This window comes from Trachemys scripta, chromosome 17 (genome assembly GCF_013100865.1).
Source record: "Trachemys scripta elegans isolate TJP31775 chromosome 17, CAS_Tse_1.0, whole genome shotgun sequence".
Taxonomy (NCBI): domain Eukaryota; kingdom Metazoa; phylum Chordata; order Testudines; family Emydidae; genus Trachemys; species Trachemys scripta.
Genome location: NC_048314.1, coordinates 20,944,241 through 20,956,908, shown reverse-complemented (window position 1 = coordinate 20,956,908; position 12,668 = coordinate 20,944,241). Strand labels below are relative to the sequence as shown.

Sequence of the window (12,668 nt, the reverse complement as noted above, 5' to 3'; positions counted from 1 at the left end):
TCTGCCCCTGGCTGCAGCAGGAAGTTTCCAGTCTGATTCCAGTTGGATTCTGTAGAGTCCTGGAGAGGACTATATAAATATATATATATTGATCAAAGCATCATATTTAGGGCTGTTTACCCAAACCAAACTGAGCTCCCAAGCCTTTTAATCTCCATTCATCACAAATTATACAGGGCCAAATCCTGGGTCCATTGAGCTCAAGGGGTGCTTTACCATTGGTCTCAAATGGGTCAGTATTTAGTTTTATGGGATTAAGGCCCAGATCTGGTGTAAATCATCATTTGACTTTGATGGAACTATACCAGTTTACACCAGCTGGAAGTAATCCTAAATGTTCAGAACACTTTTTTGTAGCATTTTGGGTTGTTGTTTTTTTTTACTTTTTTTAGAGCCTGATCTTCGGAAGTGGTGATGGCTGATAAAAGAATCAGACACGCTCCACTGACTCAGAGCGTCTCCTTACTTTGCTTTGTCCTCCTGAACACTTAGCTTCAGGCAGATCAATTCCTATTTTAGGAGCCAATGATTGTCTCTAATTACATGATTTTAACAGAAACTTGTTAATTGGAGCATGCCAGGATCAAGGCTGGCTTATGCAAGTTCACATGGCTCAGAGCAGGCAGTAAGTGCTGTCATGTCCAGGGCGATACTGGTGATTTTCAAAGGGGAGCTATTTGTTGGACACTAATTCAGCTGTGATGGCTTGTACATTAAGGACATTGCATTTCCTAAATATGCTGTTCATCTGGAGGAGGTTACCATGGTTGCTAGATTGCCATTTGTCTAATGGGTCATGGAGGCATCTGCTAATTAACAGAACCCTTTACCCTGTGCATTTAAAACAACGTGGATGTCTTTCCATTGTTAGGTATTTCATGTCTAGTTAGACTTTTGACATTTTCTTACATCTCTACTGGTCTGGACTTTGAATGTAACATACCAGTTAAGCTGTCAGTGGACACAAAGTGAAGCTGATGAGTATGATCGGTCTAAACATCCTGACAGGTCTTTTTAAATAAAAACAAGCCACAGTACACTTTGCCTTTAGCAGCGCATGCCCTCTGTGACTCTATATGTATTTCCTGGCCTGTTTGATAGCACTAGAATTAAATTCCAAGGCTACTTCTACATTATTTCTGTTCACCAAGATGACTTTTAACCTGCATGCCTCTCAAGTGATGCTGACTGACTACTGAGGCAATCAACTGCTTGGTTCCAGAAGGTTTGTGTTTCCAAAGAGAAAAATGGTGCAGTGCGGAGTGAAATGTATTAGCAGCATTGTGCTTGCTGAAGAATCTCACTTGAAGTCAGTCATGAGACTGAGAGCCCTTAATGTCATCTGAGTCATAGCAAGGATGGAATGAGCTTCCCGTTTACCTTTCTGCGACACTCGGTTCTGTCAGAAGCATAGGACCTTGGATTCCATGGTGCCTACATAAGTGGCGTTGTACTACTGGAGTGTGGTACCTGATGGCGAGAGTTTGAGGTCATGTTCTGATGAAGATGTTAATTGAGGGGGAGGATTATCTGAGCCAAATTGAACCTCTAAACTAGAAGTGCTGTCAAGCTGGCCAGATTTATCCTACTGACAATACTGGTGATACACCAGGGATGACTTCTGCCCATGAGTCTGGTAAGTTTAAGGCTTCTTCTAGGGCATTCTCCTGCAAGTACCAGAGGGCCCTCTTCCCCCACTGGCATGAGTAGGAGTGGAGGGCATTATACGTTGCAGGATCAGGAACCTGATGTTCATGGAGTGCCGTGTGAAAACCTAATTGACACATGCTCCCTTTCCCTCCTCCCTCCAGAACCTGTGGCATCCAGCATTTAGAAAGAGCAGGCGACAACCTCTCCCTCTTCAAGTCCTTCTACTTCTGTATCGTCACCTTCTCCACCGTGGGCTATGGAGATGTGACCCCAAAGATCTGGCCCTCGCAGCTCCTGGTGGTTATAATGATTTGCGTTGCCCTTGTTGTGCTGCCCCTCCAGGTAAGCGACACAGCCATGAGGAAAAAGATGCGCTCAGCCTATATTAGAAATGGCAGCATTGCTGGTGTGTCATGGCCCGTGAGAAGGACCAGCAGGAAGGTGATTTCCACTTGACTACACAGTTGACTGGGAACATGATTTGAGATTTCCAGAGAAGAGAGAGGAATTCTCAACCCATGGTATAGAGGGAACTTAGTTTCTGCTCTGAGGCACTGTTAACCAGCGGCTGAGCCGTGACGTTTGATGCATCACGTCTGGGAGCAGACAAGCCAGTGCTCCTTCTCCGCCAGCCAGCCGCATGATGCGGCAATGACAGCCTGTTGCCTGCAGTTTTCACTGTCTGTCACTGCTTAGTGTCAGGCGAGGGGAATAGGGAAAAGGTTTTCCTCTGGGATTGAATAGCCAACATGTATTTCCTTCCCATCTGTCCTTAAACGGAACAAGCAGAGAGGTGTGTGTGTGTGTGTGCGCGCATGCCCGCTAGCAGGAGAGCTAGAAATCACATTTTCACAGTTTGCAGGTACATACTGTGATGTGAGTTCATTTTAACGTGTATACATGTGTGTTGAGTATACATATGTGTTACAATACAGGCATGCCTAGTACTGTACAGGGCATGTACACTACAGAAAATCTCAGGATGTTTGTCATTTAATGTTTCTTGAAATGAAGCAACCCATTTTCAAGAGAGTATACAGGTTAACACATGTGTGCCTAGTCTGTCTATCCTATCTGTGTCTTCTCTATTCTCTCGCTCTTACAGGCATTTGCATGATGCCCTTCACCCTAGCATTAAACACAGATTACATTCCTGTATATTACACACAACATTGTACATGTATAAACACAACTGTCCTTTATCCAGAGCTCTCTTAACCTTGCACAGGTGTATGTGGCTAACCAGGGGACAGTATAACTATGGATGTGCAGTTTGTAGCCGTGAAAGTGTTCTGAATCCTTGAATCCATTTGGCCCACCCCACAGTCTGTCTACCTTTGTTTGCAGTTCGAGGAGCTTGTGTACCTCTGGATGGAACGTCAGAAATCAGGAGGGAATTACAGCCGCCACCGAGCACAGACGGAGAAACACGTTGTCCTTTGTGTCAGTTCCCTCAAGATTGACCTCCTGATGGACTTTCTGAACGAGTTCTATGCCCATCCCCGGCTGCAGGTAAAGGCAGAGGTGTCTTATTTCAGGGCTAGCGGTGTTAGCAGTTGAACAAGTGTCCTTCCTGAGCTCTCCGCGCTGCTAGACCTTGCTGTGGGTAATGAGTGCACCACTCGCACTGAGCACATGGAAGAGGGAAGCAAAGGATATGTGACAGGAATACATACGAGGTAAAAAATATCAGTTCAACCAGATTAGTCTTCAGTATAGTCTGGTAATTGGTTTCAATTCACTGTATAGAATGCATGGATCAGTATATGGAAACAGCACAGAAGAAATATATATTGTTATAGTTCTGGTAGATTCACTACCCTGCAGTACATACCTCCCTCTATGCCACAACAATGGACACACTCTATCGGGGCTAGTTCAGGTATTTCTGCAGCGCTTGTTGCTGTAGTATCCAAGCACATTGAAAATGCCTCTATAAATGTGTTATTTTTTTATGTTAGAAGGTGTTTACCAAATTGAATGCCTTATACTATATAAATAAAGTGTTTGCTTGTTGAACCCCAGATGATCTACCCAGCTCCGAATGGAATAATCAAGTCTAATCAGCGCCGTTTATCAGTGAATGGGTGTAACTTTCACCCCATTACTATTAAGAGTGGCTCACATGCACCCTGTATTTGCATTTAATTCAAGAACCAATCAAGATTTCACTGTCGTCATTGTCAGCCTTGGCTCCATGTAGATTTCATTTTTGAAGTCTTGTTAATTTCTCTAAATACACAGAGCCCCACTTTTCTGAGCCAAATCTTCAGGCCTTTAATAATTCAGTTGTCAGATGTGCCTACATTAAAGCCATTGTGCAAACGTGATTGGGGGAAAACGCTGTGTGTGCCTCAATGCTTGTGACATCCCAGCGCTGGTGCAAAGTGATATCACACCATTAATAGTGTAATGCCGAAACCTGCATAGAATTGCACACTCAATCAGCGAGTGAAACGATCTTACCACGCTTGCACTGTCAGGCTGCCAAGCAAACACTGGCTTTTTTCTTTCAGGATTACTACGTAGTGATACTTTGCCCAACAGAAATGGATATACAAGTTCGGCGGGTCCTTCAGATTCCTCTGTGGTCTCAGCGAGTGATATATCTTCAGGGATCTGCACTGAAAGATCAGGATCTCATGAGAGCAAAGTGAGTATAGAGCCCATCCTAGCAAGACCCACGGAGGTGAGGGAGGGGAATAGCCCTCCAAGACGCCTGCTATGGCTACCAGCATATGTGTTCTCTGTTATTCAGAGCAAGAACTGTGCATGTCTGTGCTGTAGCATTGATTACACTGCTATACAGCTTCCTAGATAAGCATGGGAAAGTCAAAACACTCCAGCAGGGCAACTTCTCTCACTGGTGGGTGGCTCCAATAGCTAATCTGAGCCATATCGTTTTTTAGGAGAGGAATGCTGGACATTACAGTGCTAAGCTCCAAGCAGTGGCTACAATCCATCACTGGTTAAAATGAACACTATTTTGTATGCTATTGACTAAAAATTTGGAAAATTTCCCATCAGCCAGACACAAAGGTGAAAAGATGCCATGAAGAAAAGCAGCTTAGTAAGGCCTGGTTTACACTAGAAGATTAAGTTGGTTTAACTACATCGCTCAGGGGTGTGAAATATCTACCCCACTGAGTGGTGTAGTTAACCTGACCTAACCCCCAGTGGATACAGTGCTAGGTTGCTGGAAGAATTCGTCCTAGCTACCATCTCTCGGGGAGTGGATTAGTTATGCTGACCGGACAACCCTTCCACCCCCACCCCGTTGGCAAACGTATGTCTACACTGAGCATTACTGTGGCACAGCTGTGCCTCTGTAGCATTTCAAGTGTAGACAAGCCCTTATTAAAGACATCCATTTCAGTGCTGACAGCTCAAGATATCACAGATGCAAACAGTAATGCTCACATTCCAAACTCACTGTCACGGTGCTCTCACAGGCTGGCGTGTTAGTCTGACCCCCGTTTAAACATTCATGCACCACAGAATCTTTTCTCTGTTTTCTCTGCCATCACTGTAAAATTCTCAAAAATAGACATCAGATCATTGAACTCTAGCTAGGTGTCCTTCATTTTGTGGATAACGAGCCTTGAGGGGTGGACTGGAAATGTAATAATGGGGCTTTAAAATTCTTTAAAGGCTGCCAATTACTAGTTCCTTTTGAATCCAATCCTACCCCAGTAGAACTCTCTTAAGAACTCTGCACTTAGCTGATTGTTAAGGTGCCTAGAATAATGGATTGAAATTTTTTCTTATTTCTGGATTCAGCAGCCAGTAATAGAAATTGACGGCAGGAGGCACAGAAACCCAGGTTTATCATCTCCTGCGAAATGCAAGAGCCTGGATGCCCAATGCCTCCTTCTCCCCAAGAGCTGGAGAAATAACTCCCCCCAAAGAACCTGCTTTTACTAACTGTGTAACTCTAACTGTATCCAGTAAAGTAACTGGTAATAATAGTGGCCCTTATAGATCTGAGGATCTCAAAGCACTTTGCAAATATGAATTGTGACTCGCAGCGCCCCTGAGAGGTAGCTTAATTCTGTGCTTATTTTTCGGGTGACCTGCCCGGGGCACACTTGAGTTAGCAGTAAGGGCAGAGGTGGAGCTGAGGAGGTGCAAGTCCGACTCCCTGGTCCAACTATTAGGAAACATTTGCTAGCTAGAGCGAGACGTGGCTCCTGCACAAGTAAGGGCTGCGTGGGGCAGGGGGACTTGATGCCAGTGGAGTAATGTGGTAGAGCTTCGCTCCAGCTCCCCTGCTCCTGCATGTCCCTCCTATGGCCTACCCCTAGAGCACCCCGATGGGTCCCCTCCTTCCCTTACTCAGGGGGTGGGGTAAGGGGCACAGTGAGTCCTCTGCCAGATTTCCTCCAGCAGAGCTCCCGTGCACAGGAGGATTTCTTCATTTGGCCATCTCCAGCTGCAGCCCAAAGTGGCCTTAGCAAACCGGAGAGTCCAGCCCAGGTTCACACAAGCGCAACACGATTCGCAGCTCAACCCACTTTCAAGTCAGCACAGCTACCCCAAGGTCTAAAATGGCAATGTAGACAAGGCTTTGTCTTCCCCCTCCCCTCTAACATTGCACATTCCATTGTCACACTTTCCAAACCCCTCTTCTCTTCTTCCCTTCCACCCCAGAGCCCTTTTTTCTACTTTGCTTTTCTATTCCTTTCCCTTTCCCCCGTCTCTTTAATTCTCAGCATGTACTTACTGCTCCGAGGACAGTTTACACATCCCTTGAAACACTGAAACTGGTCTTTAATTTTCCTGGCTGTTTGTGTGTCTCTCTCCATTGCCTTATAAATACCGATGGCGTAAACTCGCTTTGTAGGGACATTGTTCACTGTGTCTGCTGGGACCTCTTTGGGAAAATGACATTTTAATTAATTCAGAGAGAGAGAAATCATGTTTAAATCAAGGTAATGGGAGAAAAAGAGAGGGCAACACAAGCGGTCACACTATATCTCCTTATAAAGACATCGCTCTGCAAAGGCAGCGGAAAGCACCATTGAGGACCATACTGGGAGCGGGGACAGTGGAAGGCAGCCAGAAGGGAAGGGGCTCTTCGCTATTTAATATTGTGCATTTCCCGTGGATGCTCATTTCCAGAGCGAGAGCACTTACAAGAAACAATCACAGCCAGGACTCTTCCAGGGTAAAATGTGTGCGGAGGGGCACCTGTGTGTCTTTTAAGTGTGGATTCATCCCCCCTCCCCCCCCAGTCCATGCAGTGCCACAAAGGGAGACTGGAGGTTTGTCCTCACTGAGGGGTTTTGCCCCAGAGGTGCTGCACCGGGGCAAGCCGCTACTGTAGACGCACCTGAAACCAGAGTAAGCCACTTTTTACAACTGCATGACACGTCTGTTGGGGGTTTGCTCTGGTGCAGCACTTGGATAAAGTTACTCGCGTACAGAAATCCTCAGTTCGGACCAGCCCTGGGACATGCATTTCCAGAGGCTCCTAGGGCAGTTCATGCAAGCAAGTTCTAGCATGTATAATTGTGCAGGTTTGTACATATATTCAGCAAGCTGTGCGCTGTGTGTGCTGTGTGCGCTGTGTGCTGATCACTGGCCTCTTTGTCCAGTGCTGCTCTGTGTGGCTCTCCCCATACAATGGACTCTCTCATCTCTGGTGACTCAAGGAACCACCTGTGTCAGACAAGTCTGGGCAGGATCTTGGTGCAGAGTTGCTTTCCAAAGCAGCACGTTAAGAAGCAATGACCCATCCCCGCTGCCCTGCCTGGTGCACATTTATTATTAATCGTGTTTATTACAACAGTGCTTAGGGGCTGGCCGAGGCCCGGCACTATTTGTGGTAGGCACTATACAAACCTAGGGCATGTGTTCACTGCAGAGTTAACTCCGGCTTTTACTTGGGTGTAGCCCCTTATCTGTCTCCTGTCTTCATACAAAACTCTCTCCCCTGAGCATGCTGGTGCTTTGCATTCAGGCTAGCGGGCCTGTTGTGGGGGATAGGCTAACCCCATGGTAGCCTGCCCTCTTTGCAATCAACTACAGGCTAAATCACTTGAGCGCTGATAGTCCTCCAGTGCCTTCTCACATTCCCCCCCACCCATGTGTCAGACAAGTTCTCCCACAATTCACTGGGAAAGAAGCATAGAGCCGCTGAGTTTTCTGCAGAGCTAAGAGTTTTGGGATATGCCCCCAAAGTCCTAGTGCCTCACACGAGGGCGTGCGGTGGCAGTGTGGACGCAGTCAGGCTCTGCAGCGTGGCTGTTCACACGCGGGCTAGCCCGACGTGGGTGCTCCGACCCGTGTGCTGATCACCCAAGTTAACTTTGCCGTCTAACTAGACAAGGCAGATGCAGAGATACGACCTATGGCAATTAGAGCCGCTTTCCACTGTTCACCAAGTGTTTCATGTCTGTCACCTGCCAGAGCCAGAAGCTCCCTTGTTTAATTACCTGAGCCTTGCCAGGGCCTCCCACAGCTGAAATAAAACCGTGGAGAAATACCGGATGGCTTTCTGTGGCATTCACACCCGCCTGTGCAGAGAGCAGCCATCTGCTCGCAGTCCTGTCGGCTTCCTCAGGGGGTGGTGGTGGTGTGACGCTCCCCAGAGATACTCAGGGTTGTGAGGCACCTCGCCGCTACCCGCCCTTCACGTGAAACAGCCTCATTTGTGCCCCCTGTAGCTCAGCTCCCTGAAACCAAAAGCCTGTAGCTATGCAAGCCGCCGACCGTGTTGTCTCTGTGCTGGCTACTGACAGACACACACCAACCCCAGCGCTCTCTTGAGGTTTTCCCCTGCGGTGTCCAGCCCGTAACCACGGGATGCTCACAGAAATGATCAAGTCCCTGTCCCCAAGGGAACAGTATGCGCACGGTTTGACTGGTACAACTGGGATCAGGCCTTTTATAACATCCCTGCTGTTCCCAGACTGCTGTATTTAATTTACTAAGAGCAGCATGAAATGGCCTTCTCGCAGGCTACCTCTGCTCCTCTTGTAATGGGACAGGGATGGGCAGGAGGGCAGGTTACCCGATTCCCGGCAAACGTTAGCAGTGCCCAGGTGTGCCGTCTTTTCTGACCACCCAGAAACCAGGCCAGCGGGCTCTCTAGCTGAGTGCCTGTGAGATGAAGAAGCTCGCTGGCTGTGTGTGATCACAGAACCCTTTGTGTTTTCAGGATGGATAACGGAGAGGCCTGTTTCATTCTCAGCAGTCGAAACGAGGCGGACCGCACGGCCGCGGTAAGACAGGGCTGGGTTTATTGGCGCATCATAGCTGTTAAAGCCAGAAGGGACCATTATAAACTAGTCTGACCTCCTGCATAACCCAAGCCAAAGGCCCTCCCCCAAAAGGAGATGGCAGTTAGCAGAGCCTGGTTTCGCTCTATGGACGTCTGGTTATGGGTGCTAACAAACTTATAATGCTAATACTAATTTACATTGCCTGGGGCAAGTCATCCCGTCCCTTCCTAGGGCAGGGATTCCTGTTCTTTCCTCTGAAGCATCCGCTCTTGAAGACAGAGCTACTGAACTGGAGGAAGTCCTGAGCCACTATGGTCAGTCCAATGTTTCTTTCCTAAGTGTCGAAAACATCAGGTGCATTCATCAACAGGCTGTCTACCACTCCCCAGCCAGGCATGCCTTGGTGACATTTTGCTGCCTTATGATGCTTTTGTCATTTGTGTTCGTGGTGCATATGCTGGGATTGGCAGAGCTGGGGCTTTGGGGATCACCTTGAACTGTGTGAACTAGAAACGTCCTCACCCTGCATGCAGCGAAAAAAATACCCAAGAAGAGAGGCCTAAAGAAATCGGAATTAGGAAGCGAGGTATCTGACTGTGATCCTGAAATGCATGTTCTTACCGTGCCCAGATAAAGCTGTGGGAAGGAGACCAGGTGGAAAGTTAGATCACAGCTCATGGGATTATCCACAAGAAGGGTCAGGTGGCAAAGAAATGATGATACACCAACACAAGCCACTGACGTTGGGAAGAGCAGTAGGAGAGGTTGGGGGCCAATTTGGTTGTGCGACCAGAGGGGCTGACCACAGGGGCTGACTCTGTACCCGAATGCCTGCCACCAGAATGAGTCAGACCCACACGCCAAACTGGGGTGCATTAAAACAGAGGTTCTCAACCCAGGGATGGGTCATGAACAGCTATCAGGAGGTCACAGCTCACTCAGCTGTCCCCCTAGTGCTACATAAGAGAGAGGTCCTGGCTGGACGGAAGGGATAGTCCTTGGGGGAGGTGGGTGCGCTGGTATGCAAAGGGGTCCTAGTATGGCAAAGGACAAGAACCACTGCATTAAAATACAGTGGCATTCTACACCCAGGGTGTTTTTCCATGCTCATGCATGTGCCGAGGGGCTGTGTCCGTACTGCTGAAAGGATTCCCATGTTCCTATTTGCTGGTCTTGCTGCTTTCGTGATAGTCTGTGTGTCAAGTTGTCTCATCGGCTGGTGCGTAAAACTGGAACAAAGCCGCAGTGCTGTCAGTTTCTCCAGACAGGCCGGGGGAGACAGCGTGTGACTAGCTGCAGCCACGCTGGCTTTTCAATGACAGGCTGATCTGTGTGGTTCCAGGACACGTTTCTCCTCTGTCTCGTTTTATTCTGGACTGAACCTTTGCTCCCACTATTGGCCTGACTGGGCTGTAGCCCCTGGTGGGAAGAGCAGAACGTCCCCGGCGAGCAGTGAATTCCTGCTGGCTTTATGTTCCCGTGGGGCAGGAGAGATGCGTTCGTTGGGATTTGCAGTGAGGTCACAGACTGGTTTGCAGTCACGGTTGCCATGCAAGTGTGTGGGCTGCTATCCGGTCAGGACTGTGACTTTGCCACGGCCTCAGGGAAGGGGAAGAGGGTCATGAGAGAGAACACGTGGGCTTGAAAAAACCTGCCAGGGGCCAGGTCCCCAAGGCGTCCTCCTACCAGGCTAACTCCTGAGTAAGGAGACAGTAAAGACTTCACCGTTTGGCCCAGTGTGAATCACCAGAAACGTCAATGGAAATTGTTAGAAACGAGGGGCTGCTCTCAATGGATCCGGAGTCTCTGCATTAGAGTTCCCCATTGAGAGAGCCTCTGAGGGCTGAAATTTAATCTCTCATCAACATCATTGTGCCAAGGTCCTTGCAGTGCCCTGGCCGCCCTGTGCCTAGGCCCGCATTTGCAACAGGGAGCTGGGAGATTTCAGAGTCAGGGTTCGTCTACATTGCAATAAAAGCCCCACGGCACGGCTGCGGCTGGCCCAGATCAGCTGACTCAGGCTCGGGCTGAAAATTGCAGTGCAGACCTTTGGGCCTGAGCTTGGAGACCCACGCCCTGGCAGGCTTCCAGCCCAAGCCCGAACATTTACACTGCTATTTTTGACCTGCAGCCTCAGCTCCACATGCCCGAGTCAGCTGATCCAGGCTCCGAGACCCAGTGCTGTGGCGGGGGGTGAGGGGGAGGAGGGTCGGTTATTGCGGTGTAAATGTACCTTGAGTAGCATTACAGAGAACAGGCGAAGGGTGACCACTCCTCATGGTTCAGGGAATAGCGTGACTAAAACCTTGCAATAACAAATTGGTAACACAGAGATTGACAAGCCGGCTGCTAACAGAGATGGCAGTAGAAGCTTGTGTGTTAAGATCAAGAGGGCTTGGGTTCAGTCACTTGAATTTAAGTGCATCCTCTAAAAAACTCTGGAGGGAAATGATGATACGGTTTGAATACATCACTGGAACCAGCTAAACGAGAGGCCTGGTCTGCCTGCTGCCCTCTGGTTGGAGAATGAACAGGGGTGCCTGGGGAAGGACACACCGGGTTGAGGTGGGAGGAAGTGACCTGCAGAGTGAAAGTCAGGGTCTCCTTAGGACCCCTTGTAGGTCCGTTTTCTTTAGCCAGGGAGGAACCCGCCCTTGAATAGTGGCCACAGAACAAGTTCAGCGTAGGGTGGCACTCCTCAGGTAGCGGGGATAGTTCATATTGAATTATTATTTACCAAGATTTCAGGCATATCTTCTCATCAGATCCCTGGGGCAGGTATGTAACCCTCTGTGCTGGTATTGGGATGACCCAGATTCCAATATGTACCTGTGTGTATGGCCTTTATCTGATTCTGTGTATATAGCAAATCAGTTACCGGTCTGGGATGCCAGGAGGTTAAGGCTGGGCTATTCAAAGGACCCCACAGGAAATCTGCAAATCCTAGACTGAACTCAGTTTATTTTTCCTGTTTCGCTTCCGGACTCCACATTTGTTTTGGAGGGGCAGCCTGGGAGGGTTGGGTGTTTGCAGTGAGCCTGCCTGTGCTTGTCTCTCGGTGATCACAAGGCACTATTGCTTGTGAATTAAGCCTAAAACATGGAGGTGCTGGAACCTACTGAGCTGCCGGAGGGATGCTTATAGCGTTGCTCTTGCCTTTGTCTTTCATCAGGACCATCAGACCATCCTGAGAGCCTGGGCTGTGAAGGATTTTGCTCCCAACTGCCCCCTCTATGTTCAGATTCTAAAGCCTGAAAACAAGTTTCATGTCAAGTTTGCTGGTGAGTTTGGTGTGAGCAGATGTGGGCTTCCCCTGGAAGGCCAGATCCACCTGCCTTTACTCACGCCAGGAGCCCTGAGGGGAGACTTATTGCTAAACACAGCCACCAATCTACAGATGTTCCTGAATATTCGCTGCTACTCACCACCAATGGGTTCCCGTATTTCTTCCAGCCACCAGTCTGAACCTCTCGCTGCCGGAGTTGCCACTGCCCTGGTGGCGTGATCTCCTCTAGTTTCTTGGTCCTTCTAGCAGATATTTTAGGATATCCATCCTCTGCCTGTCACAACACAGGAATTAAATTTAATAAAAAAAAGAGCTCCGGAGGCGATCTGACAAGCCTAACTTCGGGACTGGGCAAATTGCTAGAAACTATATTAAGGGACAGAACTATCAGACACATAGATTTGTTGGAAGAAGCAATACAGCTTTTATAAAGAGAAATCACGCCTCACCATTGTATTAAATTCTTTTGAAGGTATCAACAAGCATGAAGATAAGGGTGATCCAAT

The 12,668-nt window shown here is 48.4% G+C and overlaps 1 protein-coding gene across 4 annotated transcripts in view; it reads left to right on the top strand.

Annotated features, from left to right (window-relative positions):
* The window catches only part of KCNT1 (potassium sodium-activated channel subfamily T member 1), a 134,093-nt gene that overhangs the window by 74,016 nt on the left and 47,409 nt on the right, over positions 1-12,668 (top strand). For all 4 annotated transcript variants that reach the window (XM_034751933.1, XM_034751932.1, XM_034751935.1 and 1 more), the window contains 5 exons: positions 1,812-1,992; positions 2,998-3,162; positions 4,167-4,303; positions 8,813-8,876; positions 12,049-12,157. In XM_034751933.1, coding sequence (XP_034607824.1) covers positions 1,812-1,992; positions 2,998-3,162; positions 4,167-4,303; positions 8,813-8,876; positions 12,049-12,157 — 656 coding nt within the window. The remainder of the gene's footprint in view (positions 1-1,811; positions 1,993-2,997; positions 3,163-4,166; positions 4,304-8,812; positions 8,877-12,048; positions 12,158-12,668) is intronic.